The sequence below is a fragment of the Microcaecilia unicolor genome, chromosome 4 (assembly GCF_901765095.1).
Source record: "Microcaecilia unicolor chromosome 4, aMicUni1.1, whole genome shotgun sequence".
Classification (NCBI taxonomy): Eukaryota; Metazoa; Chordata; class Amphibia; order Gymnophiona; family Siphonopidae; genus Microcaecilia; species Microcaecilia unicolor.
In genome coordinates, this window is record NC_044034.1 from 336,005,406 (window position 1) to 336,027,719 (window position 22,314).

A 22,314-nucleotide genomic window follows, 5' to 3' on the forward strand; every position below is an offset into this window, starting at 1 on the left:
GCTCTGCCCATTAGTGGTACCATTTTGATTCTAGCGCTGGCAAGGGATAGGTGTAACTAGGATTGTTCCTGCCTCTATCCCACTAAACATCAGGAATTTTGCAAGGTAGGCCCTGGGGGGATTTGGGGAAAAGGGAGTCTTAGGGGCAGGGGGAAAAATTAACCGGGTTCTTCAGAAGGTGGGTTGTGATTGGGGGGGGGGGGGGGGCATCAGGAAAGAGGGTTGTGATATGAGAGCATCATTAGTTTCACAGGCTCCTTTAAGAAGTAGACAGGAATATTGGGCGCTGGCTTTATGGCTGATGCTCCCGGCCAGGAATGATAAAGCCAGTTTCTTGTTGATGTTATTTTTCCAGGAATAAAACAGCAAGCTGCATTATTAAATTTACGTAATAATGAGGTGTGTTACATGTATTTGCAGGCTTTACATCTCACTATAGTGCAACCTGCAGTACCTTAGATTAACATGTGTTATGGTAATATAATGCACATTATTCCCTTTAATGTGTGTTAAAATGTAAATAGCATGTGTATGACCATAAAGCACCTTAATAACAACCCCCATAAGTTTCCACCGTGTCTGATGCTAGCAGAACCATATCTGATCAGGGATTTGCCAAGATAAACTTATTCTCCTAGGTGAATTCTGAACACAAATCAAAAAAATTATGTGTGTAAACATAAATGAAAAATTACGTGTGAAAATACTTGAGAATTCTGCATATAATATTTCAAAATTTTGCATACTTCTCAAAATAACTTATGTGATCCTCTCTAGGAAAAGGTGACTAAAGTTACCAGAAACAAAAAATGAGGTTTTAATGAATTGTTAGAGCAAACAACAATTCAAACCCCATTCTTTTATGTGAAAAAAATAAAATGTTACAGAAGTTCAAAAGTGTAACTTTTTTCAGACTGCTTATAGACAGACCCATGACATGAAAAATCAGCCATTCTGAACATTTTGGATCTACTACTTTAGTCACCTTTTCCCAGAGATGGTCACATATAATCACTGCCTTCAAATAATAAATGAAGGACAAAGGTGCCCTTTCACTAAGTGTACTAAGCCTATGTTAGGCTAATTGCAGGATGCACTAAAGCGTCTTGCAATAATTTCCCTGTTTGATTTGAGTTGGAGGTTGGGTTGGGTTCAGAGACCTTTTTTCCCTTTTCTTATCTAAGGTTGTATTACACTTCACAGAACTATAGTTTTGTAAAAGTATTTTTTGCCATCTATACTAGACAGATTGTTTTGTTTTGTTTAGTATTACAGTGATAGCAACCATATCTGAATTCAAGAGAAGTTGGCCAAGTACATAGGATCTCAAAGGGAGTGATAGAGTAGATGGCATAGATGGGCAGACTGGATAAGCCATATGGTCTTTATCTACCTACGTTTTTCCCTGTTTCTGTTCCCCTCCCCCCTTTTCTTTGATTGAGCTTGTTGCCTTCACAGCATGCTTGACTCCTGCCAGTCCCAATGCAAAGGAAACTAGAATCTGACTCACCTGCATTGAAGTGGACAGTGGTGTGGCCAGGAGGCAGTTTTCAAACTCTGATGTATTTGTGAACTTTGCACCACTTTTCAAAAGGAATATGCATGTATATTTCCCTTTGACAAATTACTACAAGGCTAAAGTATGTGTGATCACTTGCACTTGCTTTTTGTGTGGGTAGATTTTTGCTGAAAAAAGTACACACAAAGATTTGAAAATGTAATATATGTGTGTATTTTTCCTCCCCCGACCTAAATGCCATTGGAGTGCCTCCTTTTAATGTGGCTAGAAAGCCACACATTGTAGAAGAACATATAGGCTTTTAGCCACATGAAGTTGAGCAGTTTTCAGACAGCTGATTATAGGAGGTTGATCACTTTGAAAATTACCTATACTCATAATTTAACATCTGTACCTTAAGCAAGCAAAGGAGAATAAGACAAACTTTTTTTTTTCCAACAGAAAGAAGAGTGGGAAGTTGAAGACCTCCTACAAGCGGGATTATGCAAATGTAGGCTGTGACATTGACTTTGACTTTGCTGGACCAACTATCTCTGGCTGCTTAGTGTTGGGCTACGAAGGTTGGCTTGCAGGGTACCAGATGGCTTTCGATACCAGCAAATACAAAGTGGCGCAGAATAACTTTGCTTTGGGTTACAAAGCTGGAGACTTTCAGTTACACACTAACGTGTGAGTATTCATCTGCCCAGAAACACTGCATAAGCATCAGCTTTAAGTACAGGAGGTTGTAAGTAAAGAAGTGGGGCAACTAGGAGGGCACATGAGGGCCTGCCTTCTAGGACTGGAATGATAGGTAGGTTGGAATTCCCCAAAGAGAGGAGCCTTCTGAAATGAAAGTGTACGGATTGTTGGAATTTTTTTTTTTTTTGTTACATTTGTATCCCGCGCTTTCCCACTCATGGCAGGCTCAATGCGGCTTACATGGGGCAATGGAGGGTTAAGTGACTTGCCCAGAGTCACAAGGAGCTGCTTGTGTCTGAAGTGGGAATCGAACTCAGTTCCTGAGGACCAAAGTCCACCACCCTAACCACTAGGCCACTCCAGAAAGGTGGATGGAGACAGGCAGGTAAATTACAGTAATATAAGGTTCTGTATGATGGTGTGTATGTGCGTGTCCTTTTTCTTTACATCACTTTATACTAGAGACCCACAGTGTAGTCCTTATGCAGGGTTAGAGAAAACCTGTAAGCCAGTGAAAAATGTAATAAGTTGTGATGAACTGCACAAACCTTTATCCACTTTTTTCTAATTATCCATTCTCCCTGTGAAGTGCATATTCAGTGTATGTAACACCTTGCTCTAGCACCCTAGTTTGGGCATCATTATTTACAATGTATTGTAAGCCACACTGAGCCCGCAAATAGGTGGGAAAATGTGGGATACAAATGCAATAAAATAAATAAATAAAAATTTGTCCTTGATATGGTGACTTACTAAATTGGAACAATAAATACAAGCAAATACAGATTTATTGGAGCTTTCTGGAGCAGTTTCTAGGTTGGTTTTCTGAAAGATTTGTTGAATGATGTAATGTGGTCATCTTTTAGTTTATACCTTGGCACAATATATTGCTAAGCGTGGACATGTTTGAGTTTTAGCAGCTTTTTTTTCCACACAGCACATTTCCATATAGCACATTCCCATTATGTATCTTCCTACTATTCCAGAACCTGTGGGATAGTTGTGTCCATTGACCAGCAGGTGGAGATAGAGAACTGAAAACTGAGCTGAATCATATATCTCTTGGCATCCAGTCCAGCATTGGACCAGTTGACCAGTTGGACCAGGAGTAAATCACTCAGAAGCAGAGATTTAAAAGTGTGTCCATCCACCCGCTGGAGATAGAAAATACTGAGGAGCTGGACTGGATGCCAAAAGAGATATATCTGTGCTCAGTTTCAGTTTCTATCTCCACCTGCTGGTTGATGGACACAGCTATTACGCAGGTTCTGGAATAGTGGGAAGCTACTTAATTGAAGGAGAAATTAGGTCTTACCTGATCATTTTGTTTCCATTTGTCCTTCCCACTGTTCCAGAGGCCCACTTGAGGTTTCTGAGATGCTTAGTTGGTGTGAAGGAATGGGCAAATAATGACTGTCACCTTGCATAGTGCTTCCTGTATATCTCTTGTTCTCTGGAAGTTGCCCAGAGATGAGAGAGGTCCACATGTGATGGACATAAGTATCGCACAGGTTCTGGAATAGTGAGGAGGACTAATGGAAAGAAAATTATCAGGTAACACCTAATTGTTTCCTTAAACTGCAAAGCTTAGAAATATGAAAATAACAAGATCACTGCTGCTGTTGCTATGGTATTAAATTCATTTTTTTCAAAAAGACTTCCAAAATAGAAAATCATTTTCATAATGGTCTTTCTCTTTGAAATGTAATCAAATATGATTTTTTTTTTAATTTCTGAAAGTGAAAATGATTAGGAAGGAAATTCGTAAGTACCAAATTTCTGAAACTAAATAAAAAATAAAATTAAATAAACCTTACATTGAAAGTTCCTTCACAAACAAAACAGAACAACAGTTTACGAAGGAATAATGATCTTCAAGTCTGAGTTGCACCTCCATCCCTGACTTGCTTTATGACCATAGAAGAGTTGTTATAGCTTGTTACATCTCAGTTTACCCAACTGTAATTGGATAAAAATATTGTTTCCTTGTCATCAGCAGCAGATGAATCCAGAAACTTGTGGGTTATGACCATCTGTCTTTCTTATAGGATAGTAAGCAGTCTGGTCAGTTAGTATCTTTCTATCTCGCAGGCGGTGGATGGTCTCCAGCAGCTTCTGGTTTCATCAGTGAAATTGGCTCCTGTTCTGGTTTTCTAGTTCAGTTGAGCCTGGGGGTGTTTAGGCTATTGATGGTGCCTTCCTAGGAGTACCAGTATGGGCCGATGATCAGAAGTAAACACAGGCTCTAGAGGCTGTTAGCTCCATACTAGCGCCTGCATTTGCTACCGCCACATGATCAGAGCCCCCGAGTGTGTGAAACAATTAGCTCGCAGGCTCTGGGCACATGTAGCATGCAGATGCATGCAAAGAGGGCTAAACTTAGCATCCCCAATGATCAGTGGCCAGCGTGCCAAAGATTGGCTCGCTGGCTGCGGCAAACCCTACGCCAGCCCAGGGTTTGCATGCTAGCAGGCCCCCATTCCCCCCTATGCAGCAGCCCCCCGCAGGAATCTTGACCTGACCAGCAACGCCCCCCCCCCCCCCCCCCCCCCCGGCGACAGGGCTGGAGGTCCAGCGGACCTCTGGTCCCCCCAACACAGGTTCAGCCCCCCCAAGCATTCCTGAGATGTCCCTGGTGGTTCAGTGGGCCGCGGTCAGTCCCCCCCACCCACCCACCTGGTGATCTAGCAGCCCTTCCCCACCCCCCTACCTTAGGTTGGAGGAGGGAGGTGGCCTCCCTCCTCTTCCATTGGCGCCACCTGCAAAATGGCGGCGCCCAGCCCTGCTCAGTGCATCCTGGGATTCACTGGACCATTTAGTGGATGGTGACCCTCACCCCACACACTGAGCCTGACAATCCCACGGCTGCCACAAAAAAAGAAAAGGTCTGTCACAGAATGCCTAGCATCCACCTGGGGTTAACCCTATGGCCACCTGGAGGGTCTGTCCCCAGCACTGCTTGTGCCCACCTGCACCTGGGCACGTGCTCTATACTAGCACCCTCCTCCCACCAACTGGGTCCCACTTGCCTCTGGGAGAGTCTCCTCTCTCAGATTATTCCCTGATGATTTCCATGCTACGTCTCAGAAAGAGGTGGGGTCGCCGGAAGAAGCCTATGCAAAACGGGTCCCCGTCGAAACCTCTACCTAGGACTTAGATGAATCTTGCAGAACAAAGAAAATTGACAATCATTTGAAGTTCTTTTTATTCCGTGCAACTTAAGCTACCGTATTTTTCGGACTATAAGACGCACTTTTTTCCCCCAAAATTTGGGAGGAAAATGGGGGGTGCGTCTTATAGTCCGAAGGTAGCGAGTTCCGAGTTCGGGATCGCCCTTCCCCCGAGTTCGGGATCGCCCTCCCCTACTCACGTCACGCGATGTTCCCTGGTGGTCTAGTGACGTCGGGGCAGGAAAGAGCCCCCTCTTTTCTGCCCAGCGCTCTGCTCTCCGTCCTGTATGCTGCCTGACGGTCTCGGCGAGATTCAAAATGGCTGCCGAGAATTGAAGTCTCGGCGGCCATTTTGAATCTCGCCGAGACCGTCAGGCAGCATACAGGAGGACGGAGAGCAGCGCGCTGGGCAGGAAAGAGGGGGCTCTTTCCTGCCCCGACGTCACTAGACCACCAGGGAACATCGCGTGACGTGAGTAGGGGAGGGCGATCCCAAACTCAGACAAGACGCACCGTAGCACCTAGGTTTTAGAGGAGGGAAAAAGGAAAACATTTTTTTTTCCTATTTCCCTCCTCTAAAACCTAGGTGCGTCTTATGGTCCGGTGCGTCTTATAGTCCGAAAAATACGGTAAGTAGCAATTTTTACTTTATCTGGTTGTTGGTAGAAACTTGTTGTGAATTAAAGTTTTAGAAATTTTTGTCTACCCAACAACTGTGAATAGGAGGTTTTTGCAGACCAATGATGACTTATTTGACCAATCACACATGCAGGAAACTATAAGCTCCAAGTTGTGGATTGAGATCTTAATGAGGTTTTTTCCTCCTAATTTTTGAGAAACAAGAGAATTTGCTCTGTATTTCCTACATATATACCATATTGTATGTTTATAGAGGGACTCTACTATTTTGTTCTGTTCCAGGCTGCACTCTCTCACAGTTGTGTATATAGTTTCAGGTTAATTGCAAGGTCCAGTTGACCTATGGTTGTTTTCGTTGAGCCTAGTAGCTAGGTATTCCCACATATGAGAATATGGCCTGCTTTTCCTCAGAGAAAGTGAAGATACTTTACCTGTAGCAGATATTTTCCAGGGACAGAAGGCCATTCATTCTCACATACCCTCCCACCTCCCCTTGGAGTTGTTTCTATGCTAATTGTACTGACCCGTGGTCTTATGATGAGTGGGAAGGCACTCATGCATGCATGGTGAGGACACTGCGCATGCTCTTAAAGCTGTATTAGCTTTATGTAAGTTCCGCACGGGGCAACATGGATGACATCACCCACATGTAAGAATCGATGGGCTGCTGTCCTCAGAGAATACCTGGTACAGGTTTCATTGTATCTAGAGATCACTAAAGAATTTCGACGGTCAGATCATTGTTTTGCACTTTTTGTGGGTCTCAATAAAGGATGTGTGGTCTCCAAAGCTACAGTTGCTTGATGGATTAAAGACTCAATTTTTTCAGTATATATTCTTTCAGGTAAACAACCTCCCATTTCTTTAAGAGCTTACTCTATTATAGCACTGTCTACATTATGGGCAGAATCTCATGCCTTTTCTGTCAAAGAAATCTGCAGATCAACTATGTGGTCCTTGTTGCACACCTTTTCCAAACATTATCGTTTAGACATTTTGGCTAGATTGGAAGCATCCTTTGGAGCATCATTTATCTCTGCAGGTGTTTCTGTGTCCCACCTGTTTGAGGACTGCTTTGCTACATCCCATTAGTTTCCGGATTCATGTGCTGCTGATGACAAGGAAGGAAAAATTATGTCTTTCCTGATAATTTTCTTTCCTTTAATTACAGTAGATGAATTGAGAAACCTGCCTTCAATCTATTCATGTCCATTTCTCTCAACTTTTTTCTCTGTTTAGAGTTGTTTCAGGTTCTTGTTGTTTCAAGTTTCTGTAATATTCACTCCTTGATTTCTGTGAGAAAGAAGATGTTGTCCTTTGGTTTGTTACTGCCTTCTGCTGTGTTATGAGAATACCATCCTATATGACAGAGTTCAGTTTGTTGTCCTCTATCTTTAGCCGCTGGATTCATGTGCTTTGATTATAGGAAAGAATATTATCAGGTAAGGCATAATTTTTTCCTCGTGCTTTTTCCCCGGAGTTAACTCATGCCAAGCACTAGGCATGAGCTGCCAGATCATGTATTGCATGTTTCTATCAGGGCTGGCTTAACAGGTGAATCAGTGACGCACCACTGGCCACCACTTCAGGAGCACCCAGGGTCAGCATCTCTTCCTCATCCCGGGCTCAGCATCTCTCCTTCTCTGTCAACACCTCCCCTCCCTGGCATCTTAAAATGCAGCCTGCAGCTGGTCTCAGACTCTTCCACATCCAGCCCCCTGTGAGATAACTTTCTGTTTTCTATGGGCAGGATGTGGCAGAGGGAAGAGTCTGGGTCTAGCTGCAGGATGCATATGTAAATCGCTGCTGCTACCAGCACCCTCTACATGGAAAGATGCATTTTAAGGTGCACTGATGGGGGAAGGGGGTGTTGAGAGAGAGGAAAGATTCTGGATTGTGGGTGGGAAAAGAGGTTGAGGGGGGTAGATGCTGGACTGAGGGAGAGAGAGAGCCATTCCTGAAGCAGGGGGAAGGGGTGCCAATGCAGAGTTGAGGCCACCAGAGCAACAGTTGGCTCAGGGTCTCTCAACTTCTTGAGCCAGCACTGGTTTCTGTGCCATTAAACTGTAGAACAGGCTGGGATCCTGTTGGATGAAAGATGCCAATACATCCAAATTTCTGTGGCATATGAAGGGCAATTCTATAACTAGGCAGTTGTGGTTACATGCCCTTTGTGCATCTGAATGCCCAAAAAAGTAGCATTTGCATGCTTAAGCACCCTAAGCACTATTCAATAAGGGTACGTATAACATGTAAGTGCAAAGGGACATATATGTGGGCAGAACATGGGTGGGGCATGGTCAGGGCTTTCCAAATATGCACGTAACTTATAGAATACTGTAAGTTATGCGCGCCCATGCTGCAACTAGGTCTATGGCCGGTGTAACTGCAGGTGCCTAAATGTAAGGTGCATCGATGCTAGGTTACACTATTATTCTATAACGGAATCAGGGTGCCCCGATACTCTTATAGAATAGGCTCTCACTTGGAACATTACGGTGCCTAAAAGGAGGTGCCCACTTATAGAATTGCTCCCTAAGTCTGTATTTTCTTTTGCTCAAATTTTAGTGCTTTGGTACTTAGTGAGCATATATTATTATACATGGCACATAACACAAACAAAGATTTGTTGACAAATGTGGATAAAGAATGTCATTTATTTCAAATTCAGATAAAGTATGACTTGTCAATTCTGTGATTTTGCATACAATTTGTGATTTTTACTTTACTTTAAATCTGTTTTTATTAAACAAAGGACCACACAGTATTAAAAATATGACAATACCAAAATATACCATACAATCACAAAAATGTACTTCTCCCTCCAACTCCCATACACTGTTTTGACTAAAGCATGAGAGGCCTTGTTTCTTAGAGCCACCATGCTTCCAAATTCTAATAGTCCCAACAGTATGTACTCCCCTTCCAATACCACTGTCTCCTATCCCCCCCCAACCCACTCCCATATCACTTTCCAGGAGGTCTAACAAGCCAATGATCTCTCACAACGAAATTTGTGATTTTTATTTCCTTTAAATTGTGTTTATCTTAAAACTAGTTAATTAAAAAAGCAGTTAATATCGACAAGAAACAAAACAGCTGTGACCATATTATTTGCTTCTGCTGCTGTTAAGTAGAGGGGGCAGTTTTGAATAGCCTGTCTTATTTGTAAGATATGTGGACACTTATAGCCCACATACATTGTACATACATGATTTCCCTTTGAAAATTATCAGTTGCAAAATGTGTATGTATGAAGGCAAAATGTCTTCTTACATTGCACCTGTTAGTTGTGTGGACAGAGCGGGTGTGGGAAGTAGGGACAAAAAAGTCTGTGCACTTTTGAAAGGGCAGAAACAAACTCATTTATTACATTTGTACCTCGCGCTTTCCCACACATGGCAGGCTCAATGCGGCTTACATAGTAACAATATAAAGAATTACAAAGTCGTAAGAAGAATATACAGTTTGTAGTAAACCCAAAATTAATGGGGTTAACGGAAGTAGATTGAACATAGGAGGAATTGGGTGCAGAAGGAAATGAGCGTTGGGAGGTAGGCGTAAGAAGATGGAAAGGAATGGATATGGAAGAATATCATTGCACTGGAAGAATATGCCAGGTCCTCTCCACTTCTGTAAAGAGTAAAAATAGCTGTCTAATTTTCAGGCTGGACTGATGCTATTTGATTCTTTGCTTTCTGATTCAGGAATGATGGCACAGAGTTCGGAGGTTCCATCTACCAGAAGGTTACTGACAATGTGGAAACCTCAGTAAATCTGGCCTGGACGGCTGGTAGCAATAACACTCGTTTTGGAGTTGCAGCCAAGTATCAGTGGGATGCAGATACCTCTCTTTCTGTAAGGATATGTGATGCTTATATATCATAAGGGTAATTTTGTAGCTACCTGCATTCATGAAAAGTCAGGGAGGGTGTGTTTATTTGTTTACTTACAGACTGTGCTAGTTTACAGGGTGAAAGTATGCACATACTTTCACCTTGAAAATTACTTTAAGGAAACTGCCTGTACACATTTATACGTACCAACTTGTATGGAAAATACAAAGCATGGGGATAATTCTGGAAAGTAGGCTAACATTTACGCACTAATTATACATGTTAATGATTAGAATAATGGCATGTTTGCCTGTACATGTACATGCCAATGTTCCACGTAAGCGCTATTGTGTGAATACACATATATCTTACGTATGCATATACATGGGCAGACTCACATGCTGACTGGCATTAAGTGCTCACACCTAAATTATAGTCCTATATCTAACCTACTGTGCTAATATTCTATAAATAAAAGTTGAACAGGCACCTAAATGTAGGCATACTGTTAAAGAATTACTTTCTGTAAGGGTAATTCTGTAACAAAGGGCTCAAGCATTTGAGTATGTAAATGCACAAAAAAATTAGTATTTATGTGCGTAAGCACTGTAAGCACTATTCCAGAAGGGTTCACATAAGTGACATAGCAGGAAGATGTAAGAGGGATGCACATGTGGGCAGACATGGGTGTACCTCCCAGTTAAGTGTGTCTCTTCTAGAATACTATCAGTTACACACACCTTTGCCACATTTAGGAGCACCCAGTTACATCAGGTCTGTGGTTGGCGTAGCTGCACACACCTAAATGTAAAGCGTGCCAATGCTGGGTTAAACTAGTATTTTGAAACAGAATCTGGGTGCCAGGCTCTTACCCTTTGCATTAGGGAAAGGGAGGTGTCCACTTACAGAATTGCCGCATGTGTGCAAACCTCTGTTCAACCCTGCCTCCAGGAATAGCTCTTGTCAGGGGTAAACTTGTACATGTACTACACCATGGGACAGGAAATATTGTAAAAGCTCATTCTCACAGTAGATCAACTTTTTATCTATAGAAATGGCTACTTATGTGAGTAAAAGGGCTGTTTGAAAATAGTCCACATTTCTACACATAGTTTTGCGATTTCAAAACTATGCACATTTTGCCCTTGGGAAAACTAGCCACACAAGTTATAAGTATAAATGTACGCATTTAGTTTCCGTAAGGCATAAATATTATAAAGATTCATTACACTTGCAATCAGTATCTGGAATTCCCTGCAGACCTGAAGAGTATATTTTTAGGGAGTTTTTGATGTGGTGGGAGTTAGCGAGATCTTTCTTTAATGACAAGACAATTCCCTGATTTCTTTTATAGTTAGTCACAGTTCTGCCACTTTTGAAGAATCATGTTTTAGATCCAAATATTTTAACAAACTATTGACCTATTTCTTCACTACCAGTTTTGACTAAGTTAATAGAGAAAATTGTGTTGGCTCGGATGATTTTCTGCAACTTGCCGCCATATTGGATCCATTCCAGAATAGCTTTCTTAGGGCATACAGTACCGAATCCCTCCTTTTGCCCACGGATGAATCTCAGCTGTCATTTCATTTTTTTGAGCAGGCTTCAAATCACTGGCATTACTGGATCAGTATTTTACTGGTTTTGAGCTTTTGTTGTGTGGAAGGCAACAAGAACATAAGAATAGCCATACTGGGTCAGACCCATTGTCCATCTAGCTCAGCATCCTGCTTCCAACAGTGGCCAATCCAGGTAACAAGTACCTGGCAGAAACCCAATTAGTAGCAACATTCCATTCTACCAATCCTGGGGCAAGCAGTGGCTTCCCCCATATCTATCTCAATAACAAACTATGGACTCTTCCTCCAGGAACTTGTCCAAACCTTTTTTTTAAATCCAGATATGCTAACTGCTGTTACTACATCCTCCAGCAGCAAGTTCAAACTATTCTTTGAGTGAAAAATATTTCCTCCTATTTTAAAAATATTTCCATGTAATTTAATCAACTGCCCCCTGGTCTTTGTACTTTTTGAAAGAGTGAAAAATTAAATCACTTCTACCCATTCTATACCACGCAGGATTTTATAGACCTCAATCTTATTACCCCTCAGCCGTCTCTTTTCCAAACTGAAGAGCCCTAATCTCCTTATCCTTTCCTCATATGGGAGGAGTTCCATCCCTTTTATCATTTTAGTTGCTTTTCCTTGAAGAAGTATGAATAGAGAAATCATTTTAGCCATAAAAGGATATACTGGCAGGTGTGACCTCAGGAATCCTGTTGATTCGCTGTTTATTTAATACTTCCTAGTGTTTGAGCTGTACTGTACTGTACTGTCCTGAACAAATCTACTTGCAGATGGAGGTAGGAGAAAAATGGGTCTTTTCCAGTGAACTCAGTGGTAAAATCTGCTGGCGCTCAGTAGAAAACTCCAATATTTTCTCTACCTCTAGCAGATGGTAGCAGTGGTGTAGGCAGACAGCCAATTCTGGGTGGGTTTTAGCCCAAGGTGGGTAGGCATGCAGTTCTTGCCCCCCACCCCCCTTCCCTGGGTCTCCGCCTTCGGCTCCTCAAAATATAAATACCTAAGCTGGCAGAGATGCCAAACCCCAGCAGCCGAAGACCTCCCCTGCCTGAGTTGCGCCTGTAGCATCACTTACTCAGCAGCTGCACTTCGCCGTTAATTCCAGCTCTCCTGTGCATGCTTAGTTAGATTTGAAGCTTGGCATCCCTACCAACTAGGAAAGTGGAGGGATCCCAAGCCAAAAGTGAGGTGCTCCAGGCCCCCGAGGTCCCCCATGGCTATGCCACTGGATGGTAGGTTCGGACTGGTTCTCCTAGTCCCTGGCCTAGCTCCGAGTTCTGCAGGCTGTGGCCGCACAGCTTGCTTGAGTCTAACAGCTGCTCCCAGATTCCTGGATCTGATGATCGGACTTGGTTGAGTGTGTCTTCGCTGCTTTGCCCTGCTGGAGGGGGTGCTGGTCCCCATCCCCCTCTTGATCTTGTTCGTCTGTCCTTCTGGTCTGTGGCCACCACAGTAGTGGACGGCAAGTAGCTGTGGTTAGTCCACTGGATGGTGGGTGCAGCTTCTAGGAAATTCCTCATTCAGCTGCCTGTTCAGGGATGGCTTCTGTTTGGGAGATCTGGTAAAGTTAGTCAAGGAAACAGGGGAGATGTCCACTCTGGCCCCCTGAGATTTGCCAGAGGAGTTCTTAGTGACCTTTGACAGCGCAAACTCATGTCAGAGAAGGGGGTAATTTTTATTTGGACAGGTGGCCGGCAACCCAAGCTTCGATTGCCAGTAAGATCCTTCAAACTGGGTTCCCAAAGCGCAGCGACCCAGGTCCCTCTGGAGGTGCTGGGGGATCCTGGTCTACCCAATGAGGGTGCACTGGGCCCCTTGGTGGTGCAGGTGGAAGGGGGGAGATTGTCCCTCTTCCCCCATGAGTGAGCCTGTATAACCTCAGATTGTACAGGCTCACTCATGGGTTTTGGAGGTGCTAGAGAGAGGATATGCCCTGGAGCTGGCCCAGCCCATTCCAGAAGTCTTCATGATTTTACCCTGTGGCTCATAGACACAATGTCAGGCTGTCACACTTACCTTGCAGCATCTTCTTAGAGCTGGGGGCAGTTGAGCCAGTCCTGCTTGTGGAGCAAGGTTTAGGTCAGTGCTCCATTTATTTCATGGTCCCAAAGAGAGGATGGACTTTAAAGGGGTGAAAGCCTTTCTCTGGGTTCAACATTTTTGCATGGAGACCCTGTGTTCGTTAATCACCTCGGTTCAGGTGGGCAAGTTCTTTTCCTCCCTTGATCTCCAGAGGCCTGTCTCCCTGTTCCCAGCATGGAGTATCATAAGCTCTGTCTGTGCTGTGTGTGCTGGTAGTCTCTTCCAGTTTTGTGCTCTGCCCTTTGGGTTGGCAACTGCCCATATACTTGCATATAATACATATAAATTGCTTTGGTTGTACCACAGAAAGGTAGTGGTGGTGGCTCCCTAGCTTTGTCAGGGCATTCTGGTTCATCCTTACTTGGATGATTGGTTGATGGCCACCTCTCCGGTCATTGGCCTACTAGAGAGTCTGGGTTTGGGATGAATCAGAGCAAGTGTCATCTGTTGCCAGCATGGGTCAGGCTATGCAGCCTTCAGGCTCCCAGGGTTTTGGACTACTTCCAACTCCTAGCCTCTGTGGTGGTGACTCTGGAAGTTGTTTTTTGGGTGCAAGTGCTCATGTGGCCTGTTCAGTCGGCCCTGTTGTCCCAGTAGGTGCCAGTCTCTCAGGATCTCAGTTGGCTACCGCTACCTGCCAGAGCGAGGTGCAGCCTGGACTGGTGGGATTCTCTCAGTCACCTCCTTTGGGGGGGTGTATTCTGTGGACCCTCTGGATTGGGTGGTAGTCACCATCGATGCCAGTCTCCTTGGCTGCCTCTTGGTCCTTCAGCCACCTAAGGATTCTGGTGATATGCATTGTCTCTTTGGAGTTCCTTCCTCTGATCCAGGGGCCGGTGGTGCAAGCTGTGGCAGACAATGGGACGGCATGGAACAGCAGTGCCATATGTCTACACAGCAGAGCAACATGAGGAGCCAGACTGCGGACATGGAGGTGGTACTTCTCTGTCACTGGGCGGAAGTGCTCCTAGTGTTCCTTATGGCAGTCCATGTTGCCAATAAGGAAAATGTCCAGGCAGACTTTCTCAGTTGTTCCCTGTTGGATCTGTGGGAGTGAAAACAGAAGCAGGGAGGCCTTTCCGCTCATTCTGGACCAGTGAGGAATGCCAAATTGGAGCATTTCTTCAGTCACAGGCAAAAGGCAGCCATGCAGGGGATAAATACCCTCAATCAGTCATGGCCTGCAGAAGAGCTCTTGTACGTCTTCTCACTGTGGACTTTGATAGATTGGTTCCTGCGCAGGATTGCATGTCATCCTTATTTAGTGCTCCTCGTGGCTCTGGATTGGCATTGCCAACCTTGGTATGCTGAACTGGTCCAGCTGTTGGTGGCCGAGCAGCTTCCCCTTCCCAAAGATTGTGGCCTGCTCTGGTAGCAATGAAAGTCCTGAATCTCTTTGGGCTTACTGTATATCCCATGAGAGGAGGCGCCTAGTGCGGAAAAGGTTTTTGCCTGTTGTAATTTCTACCTTGCTCTAAAGCCCACAAGTCCTCAATCTCCCTGGCCTATATCTGGGTATGGAGGATGTTTCAAGTCCTGGTGTGCCCAGTGTTTGTTGTCTCCTGGAAGGCACAGGTTCCCGATATTCTTGGGGTTTTGCAGCAAAGCTTTGACCAGGGCTGTTGCTGGACTTTCTGAAGGTCCAGCTAGCAGCCCTCTTCAGTGTGTGGGCATAATTCTGGGTCATTTCCTTGATGTTCATGGGGACTTTACCTGATCTTTAAAAGGGGTTGCTCATGGGCATCCTCCAGTCTGGCCTTCTCTCTCCTCTTCGGATCTGCATTTTGTGCTCCTGGTGCTTTCTAGGGCACCCTTTGAACTTCTGAGGTTGGCCTCGGTTAAGGACCTTATTCTGAATTCAGACTTCTTAGTGGCAGCCGCCTTGGTCCAGAGGGTTTGGAGCTCCAGTCCCTATCCTGTTGGGACCCTTACCTCTTCTTTGCAGAGGATTCAGTGTCTATTCATATTCTACCCTTTTTCTGCTGAAGGTAATCTCTCCATTTCACAGGATGCAAGGAGAGTTGTTTGCCCTTCTTTGTGGAGGATGACTTGGCAGCGGTTTTGGCTCAAAGACTTTGAACTGGAGATCCACAAAGTTCTTCTTTTCTCCTTCAGTACTTGCATGTGACAAACGAATTTCATCTTTCAGATTACCCCTTTGTTGGCCCTTGGAAGGGTCATGTGGCTTACAATACCTCCATTGCAAGATGGCTCAAGGCAGCTATTGAGCTGCCTACATTTGCAGAAAAAACATGGCCATCTGGGTTGTGAACTCCTTCTGTTTGGGCTCAGGTGACCTCCTGTGCTGAGGCCTGTTCAGTTGCATCATAGAATACCTGTTAGGCAGTGGCATGATCGTTGCTCCATTCGTTTGTGAAGCTTTACAATATAGATGTGTTGGCCAGAGCCCATTTGGATTTTGGTAGAGCCATCATTCAGGGGGCCTTGTGTTCCCCTGCCTAGCGAGTCTGCTTGGGTACATCCTGCTTGTTCAGGATGGTACAGCCCAGGTGACTAGGAAGGTGAAATTTATTTATTTTATTTATTTATTGCATTTGTATCCCACATTTTCCCACCTGTTTGCAGGCTCAATGTGGCTTACAATACATCATGAATGGTGGAAATATATAAGAGAATATACATTTAGTATTACATAAGGATATTAGGTAACATACCTATTAATTTCTTTTCTTTTAGTTTCCAAGTTTCTTTATTATTTGTTATTCTACTCATTGGGCTCCATCTGAGCAGTTTACATCAATTCAAAATTAAAGAATAGGTGAAAGGAACTCCATTGGTATAGTAAAGTTAAATGTAGAGATATAGATTGGGTTAGAGAAGCATGTTCCAGGCTCTCCATCTGGGTCATACTGTTCTGGAACCCGCCCTCGGAAGACTTAGGTCTGGGGTTCTCTGTTTGTTCTGCCTTTTCTCCCATAAAATTTAATGTAAAAAAAAAAAGTGAAGAAACATGTACCTGGATGTGGTGTTGAGGCTCATGTTTGAATATTTTTACTGCTGTAATTGTCTATTGCTAATGTTTGACTTATTCTTGCAGTACACCGCCTTGAGTGAATTCCTTCTAAAATGTGGTAAATAACAAAAGCTGCGGTGGTTGATGGGGTTTGGATGTGTGCTATTAGAGGGACCTTATGCATTCTATCCTGTATAGCATCTATGCAGATAACATTCAGTTCCTGTTTTCTTTTGACACCTCTGTCAATCTAGCTATAGAATGTCTGAAATGTATAGATAGAATGTATAGATGCTTTTTTGAACATCACCTCTTGGTTGAAAGCAGTAGATTAGCTCTGAATATGTCTAAAACTGAGGAATGCTCGTGACCTCTAACATGGCAAATGGTATCCTGAGTCATATGAAGCTGAATGATTGTTCAGTTAAGATCTATTTGCAGGTCAGAAACTTAGGAATGATATGGATTCAACTTTAGGAGCACTTGCTTTAAGTTGCACTTACTGAATAAAATAAAACCAATGCTTCCAGTTGAAGATTTTCGATCAGTTCTTCAGAGCATGATATTTACTGGCCTTGGCCCATTGTAACTCTCTATATCTTGATCTACCAGTTTTAATGTTGAAATGTTTTCAGATAGTCCTGAATGTGGCCGTGCACTTTTTGTATTGATCTCCTTGTTTTCATCATATTACCCTACTTTTAAGCAGACCCTTCACCTTATTGGGAGTAGAGAAACATTTCCTTTTTGCCATGAACTACTAGTTTAGTGGGATACCAAAGGCCTTTTTGCAGCCCTTTATCTTTGTCACGCCAGTGAGGATGATCCGGAGTAGTGAGCCCTTTGGCCGCTGCCAGAGACTGGCAACAGCAGGCAAACCACCCAAACTGGAAGCGAGGTTCCAGAGGAGATCCGGGAAATTATAGACCGGTGAGTCTGATGTCAGTGCCGGGCAAAATGGTAGAGACTATTATTAAGAACAAAATTACAGAGCATATTCAAAAGCATAGATTAATGAGACAAAGTCAACATGGATTTAGTGAAGGGAAATCTTGCCTCACCAATCTACTACATTTCTTTGAAGGGGTGAACAAACATGTGGATAAAGGTGAGCCGGTTGATATTGTGTATCTGGATTTTCAGAAGGCGTTTGACAAAGTACCTCATGAAAGACTCCAGAGGAAATTGGAGAGTCATGGGATAGGCGGTAGTGTTCTATTGTGGATTAAAAACAGGTTAAAAGATAGAAAACAGAGAGTAGGGTTAAATGGTCAGTATTCTCAATGGTGAAGGGTAGTTAGTTGTTGTTGTTGTTGTTACATTTGTACCCTGTGCTTTCCCACTCATGGCAGGCTCAATGCGGCTTACATGGGGCAATGGAGGGTTAAGAGACTTGCCCAGAGTCACAAGGAGCTGCCTGTGCCTGAAGTGGGAATTGAACTCAGTTCCTCAGGACCAAAGTCCACCACCCTAACCACTAGGCCACTCCTGGGGTTCTCCAGGGGTCTGTGCTGTGACCGCTGCTTTTTAACATATTTATAAATGACCTAGAGATGGGAGTAACTAGTGAGGTAATTAAATTTGCTGATGACACAAAGTTATTCAAAGTCGTTAAATCGCAGGAGGATTGTGAAAAATTACAAGAGGACCTTACGAGACCAGGCGTCTAAATGGCAGATGACGTTTAATGTGAGCAAGTGCAAAGTGATGCATGTGGGAAAGAGGAACCTGAATTATAGCTACGTCATGCAAGGTTCCACGTTAGGAGTCACGGACCAAGAAAGGGATCTAGGTGTCATCGTTGATGACACATTGAAACCTTCTGCTCAGTGTGCTGCTACGGCTAAGAAAGCAAATAGAATGCTAGGTATTATTAGGAAAGGAATGGAAAACAAAAATGAGGATGTTGTAATGCCTTTGTATCGCTCCATGGTGCAACCGCACCTCGAATATTGTGTTCAATTCTGGTTGCCGTATCTCAAAAAAGATATAGTGGAATTAGAAAAGGTGCAGAGAAGGGCGACAAAAATGATAAAGGGGATGGGACGACTTCCCTATGAGGAAAGGCTAATGCGGCTAGGGCTCTTCAGCTTGAAGAAAAGGCGGCTGAGAGGAGATATGATAGAGGTCTATAAAATAATGAGTGGAGTTGAACGGGTAGATGTGACGCGTCTGTTCACGCTTTCCAAAAATACTAGGACTAGGGGGCATGCGATAAAGCTACAATGTAGTAAATTTAAAACGAATCGGAGAAAATGTTTCTTCATTCAACATGTAATTAAACTCTGGAATTCGTTACCAGAGAATGTGGTAAAGGCGGTTAGCATAGCGGAGTTTTAAAAAGGTTTGGACGGCTTCCTAAAGGAAAAGTCCATAGACCGTTATTAAATGGACTTGGGAAAATCCACTATTTCTGGGATAAGCAGTATAAAATGTTTTGTACTTTTTGGGATCTTGCCAGGTATTTGTGACCTGGATTGGCCACTGTTGGAAACAGGATGCTAGGCTTGATGGGCCTTTGGTCTTTCCCAGTATGGCAATACTTATGTACTTATGAGGCCAAACACCAACAGGCTGGTACCAGGTCCAGGAGTCTCGAACAGGTTTGGCTGGACAGGAACCAAATGCTGGCACAGACTTGACTTGGCTGGACTGGAACCAAATGCTGGAATGGACTTGGCTGGAGTGGAACCAAATGCTGGAACTGACTTGGCTTGACTGGACTGGAACCCAGTGCTGGAACGGACTTGGCTTGGCTGGACTGGAAACAAATGCTGGCACGGACTTGGCTTGGCTGGACTGGAACCAAATGCTGGCACGGACTTGGCTTGGCTGGAACTAGATTCAGGGTACTCAAGCAGGATCTAGGATTTCCAAAGAAGCTTGGCAGAAACAGGATTCAAGATACTCGAGCAAGCTTGCCTGGAGCAGGCTTCAGGATTCTCAATCAAGACAGACACAAGCAGGGTAGGGCTGAAGCTAAGTATAAACAGGGTTGGAACAAGCAGGAAGGGGACTAAAGCTAAAGACGAACAGGGCAGCTAGAAACAGGAAGGAACCAAAGCTGAAAACAGACAGGGCAGATACAAACAGAAGGGAACTAGAGTTGAAGACAAACAAGACCAGAACTAGCAAGGCTAGAACTCCAACAAGCACTCACAGACGAAGCTTATCTGAAGACTTCTATTGCAAAGGCAAGTCTGACAATTCTCAGGAGCTTAATAAAGGCAATTACAGATGAGGTCACAGGTGAGGCTTGGCAGCAGAAACACTGGGGGAAGTTTGGAGTGCTGGAACATCAGGACCGGAATGGAGCCTGGAAGACGTCTGGGAAACAGGAAAAGACAGTCCACAGCAACCACAGGGCCCGGTCACCCGGGGGCAAGGTGAGAGTAGGCATGGAATACAGTCACAATCGTGGCAATCTTGCATGTCTTTTTTTATATTGCCACAGTTCCTTTGGCATGAGTATCACATGGTCTCTAGGCTGAGATCAGGATAAATGTGCAATTCTTGGCCCTCATAAAAAAGTGCTTTTCTTTTCCTTGCTTGATGAAGCAGCAACTCAGTTTCGGAATAGCACAACAGTTTTACAACCAGGGCCCGGAGGTAGAGGGGAGATTCAGATCTGAACAAGGCTGGAGCTTCCTGTGTGCTCTCTCTATCTTAAATCCTGGAGATGCAATATCATGCAGGAAACATGCTTGCAATAAAGATTGTGCATAAACCATGTGAGACTTAGCTTCTCTACCCTCTGGTACTCCCAGGAGCCTGAGTTTGGATCATTTGTTTCTATTTTCAAGGTTTTCAAGTTTATCTTGCAGGTCTTCCAGCCGCTGAGAAAGGCGGAATTGCTCCTGCCATGCTTCCACTCGATCCTCCTCCACGTCAACCAAGTTGAACCTCCACTGTGTCCACCATGCTTGAAAGGGGCAAGCCATTCATCTAGGCAGGCCACCAACATTTCTACGATTTCTGCCTTGGTAGCTTTGATTCCATGCAGGACCATTGACCAACTCGGCTCTAGCTCTTCAGAGTTCACCTCGGGGCTTGAGCTCCCCTCTGTGTCAGCTCTGGGAGATCCTCTTATGTCAGGCCTTCCGGTTCCCTTTGGCCCGCTGGCCAACTGTGCTGCATACAGATCTTTAATTGTAGCTGGTGCCTTTGTTTTTAAAAGCATCGGCATATTTCCTCAGCTCAACACAAACTTCCAAAATGAGATTTGAAGACTCTGGGGACTGTGCTGTGTTAAACTTTGAGAGGGTTTCCACAGAGCTCCTTCAGATAACGTCTGCCCACCATGAGTGTTTACCAGAAGTCCTCCACATATTACCCTATAACTTAGAATTGCACTAGCTTCCCATAGATTCATGGATTAAATTTAAAATTTTACTGCTTATTCACCATGCTTTAGAAAGTGCTCCTGCACATCATTTCTCTTCTACTCAGTTTATGTACCAGGTAGATTGGAGGTTGTGTGGTTTCTTGTAATCCCTTTTTTGAGAAGGTTACATTTTGAGGAAACACTGTAACCATGAGAATACCCTTCAGAGGGTGCTGCTGTCAAGCTGAGCCTTTGTTCTCAGAACTTCGAAATATGGCACCCCCTTCCCTGGGCCCTCTACAAGAGCTTGGTGTGAGGGAACATCTCAGGATATCCCCTCCTGGAGGTCCCGCTGGTTCTGTTGTGAGTCTCTTATATTGGGTAGTCCCAGTGCCCTGGCCAACTCACCAGCACTCTTGATTGCTCTCAGATTTAGTGTGGTCTTCAGCTAATTCAGAATGAGGGCTTCTCATCTAATGCTGCAGCTCTATTTACCCTCACCAAAGAGGACAGAAGTCTGAGGGAGGTCCAATTACACTACAGCTGTAGTTTATGTTAACAGAGAGGCACCCGAAGTGTGGAAATAGTATTGGAAACCAGATAGTCAGAACTGTGCATCTCGTAGTGCTTACTGTAGCGCAAAGTAGGGACAGATATTAAGCTGTCAGACTTTATCAGGAGTGCTCTGGACCCTTTGGAGTGGGAACTGAATTCCTCAGTCTTTCAGACCCTGGTGGTTCGTTGGGTATACTCTGAGTCACGACTGGTTGGAGTCGCAGCAGAATTAATTATTCCTAGCTTTCTGCCACAGTCAAAAGCTTGACTTTGGCTCAGAAATTTCGAGCTGGAGACAGGGTTCTCCATTTCTCATTCAGTACTATATGTCAAAGGAATTTTATCTCTCAGATTACCTCTTTGTTGGCCCTTGGAAGGGTCATGTGTCTTCCAGTACCTCCATTACAAGATGGTTCAAGGCAGCTATTGAGGCTGCCTACATTTGCAGAAAAACCATGGCCATCTGGGTTATGAACTGCTTTCACTTGGGCTCAGGTGACCTCCTGGACTGATGCCCGGTCAGTTGCACCACAGGATATCTGTCTGGCAGTGACATGATCGTTGCTCCATCCAGTTGTGGAGCTTTACAGTATGTATGTATTGTGGAGCTTATCACATGGCTGAAGGCTCATAGGCCTGTTTGTTCTTGGCTTACATCTGATATGGCATGTCTTGGAAGGTGCTGCACAGAGGATGACACGTCCCTGGCAAGCAGGCTTGGTTTCCCTTTTATCTTCCTAGAGTTTGCCCTGGAGCAGGGATTGAATCTTTAAAGCTCAGAGAGTAGATCTGTCTTGTTGTTAGAGCAGGATTCAGGTAGTTTTCCTGGCAGTCCATTTGTTGTGTGGTATAGAACATTTTCAGCCCCTTCTGTAGGCGGTGCTGCAGCAGTGGGATCTCAGTCTCAATTTCTTGATTGGTCTGCCATTTTAGCCTTTGATATTGGCCTTC

General features: G+C 44.2%; 1 protein-coding gene across 4 annotated transcripts in view; it reads left to right on the top strand.

The window, feature by feature from the left end:
- The window catches only part of VDAC3 (voltage dependent anion channel 3), an 83,704-nt gene that overhangs the window by 56,106 nt on the left and 5,284 nt on the right, over positions 1-22,314 (top strand). For all 4 annotated transcript variants that reach the window (XM_030202070.1, XM_030202073.1, XM_030202071.1 and 1 more), the window contains exons 7-8: positions 1,961-2,188; positions 9,717-9,867. In XM_030202070.1, coding sequence (XP_030057930.1) covers positions 1,961-2,188; positions 9,717-9,867 — 379 coding nt within the window. The remainder of the gene's footprint in view (positions 1-1,960; positions 2,189-9,716; positions 9,868-22,314) is intronic.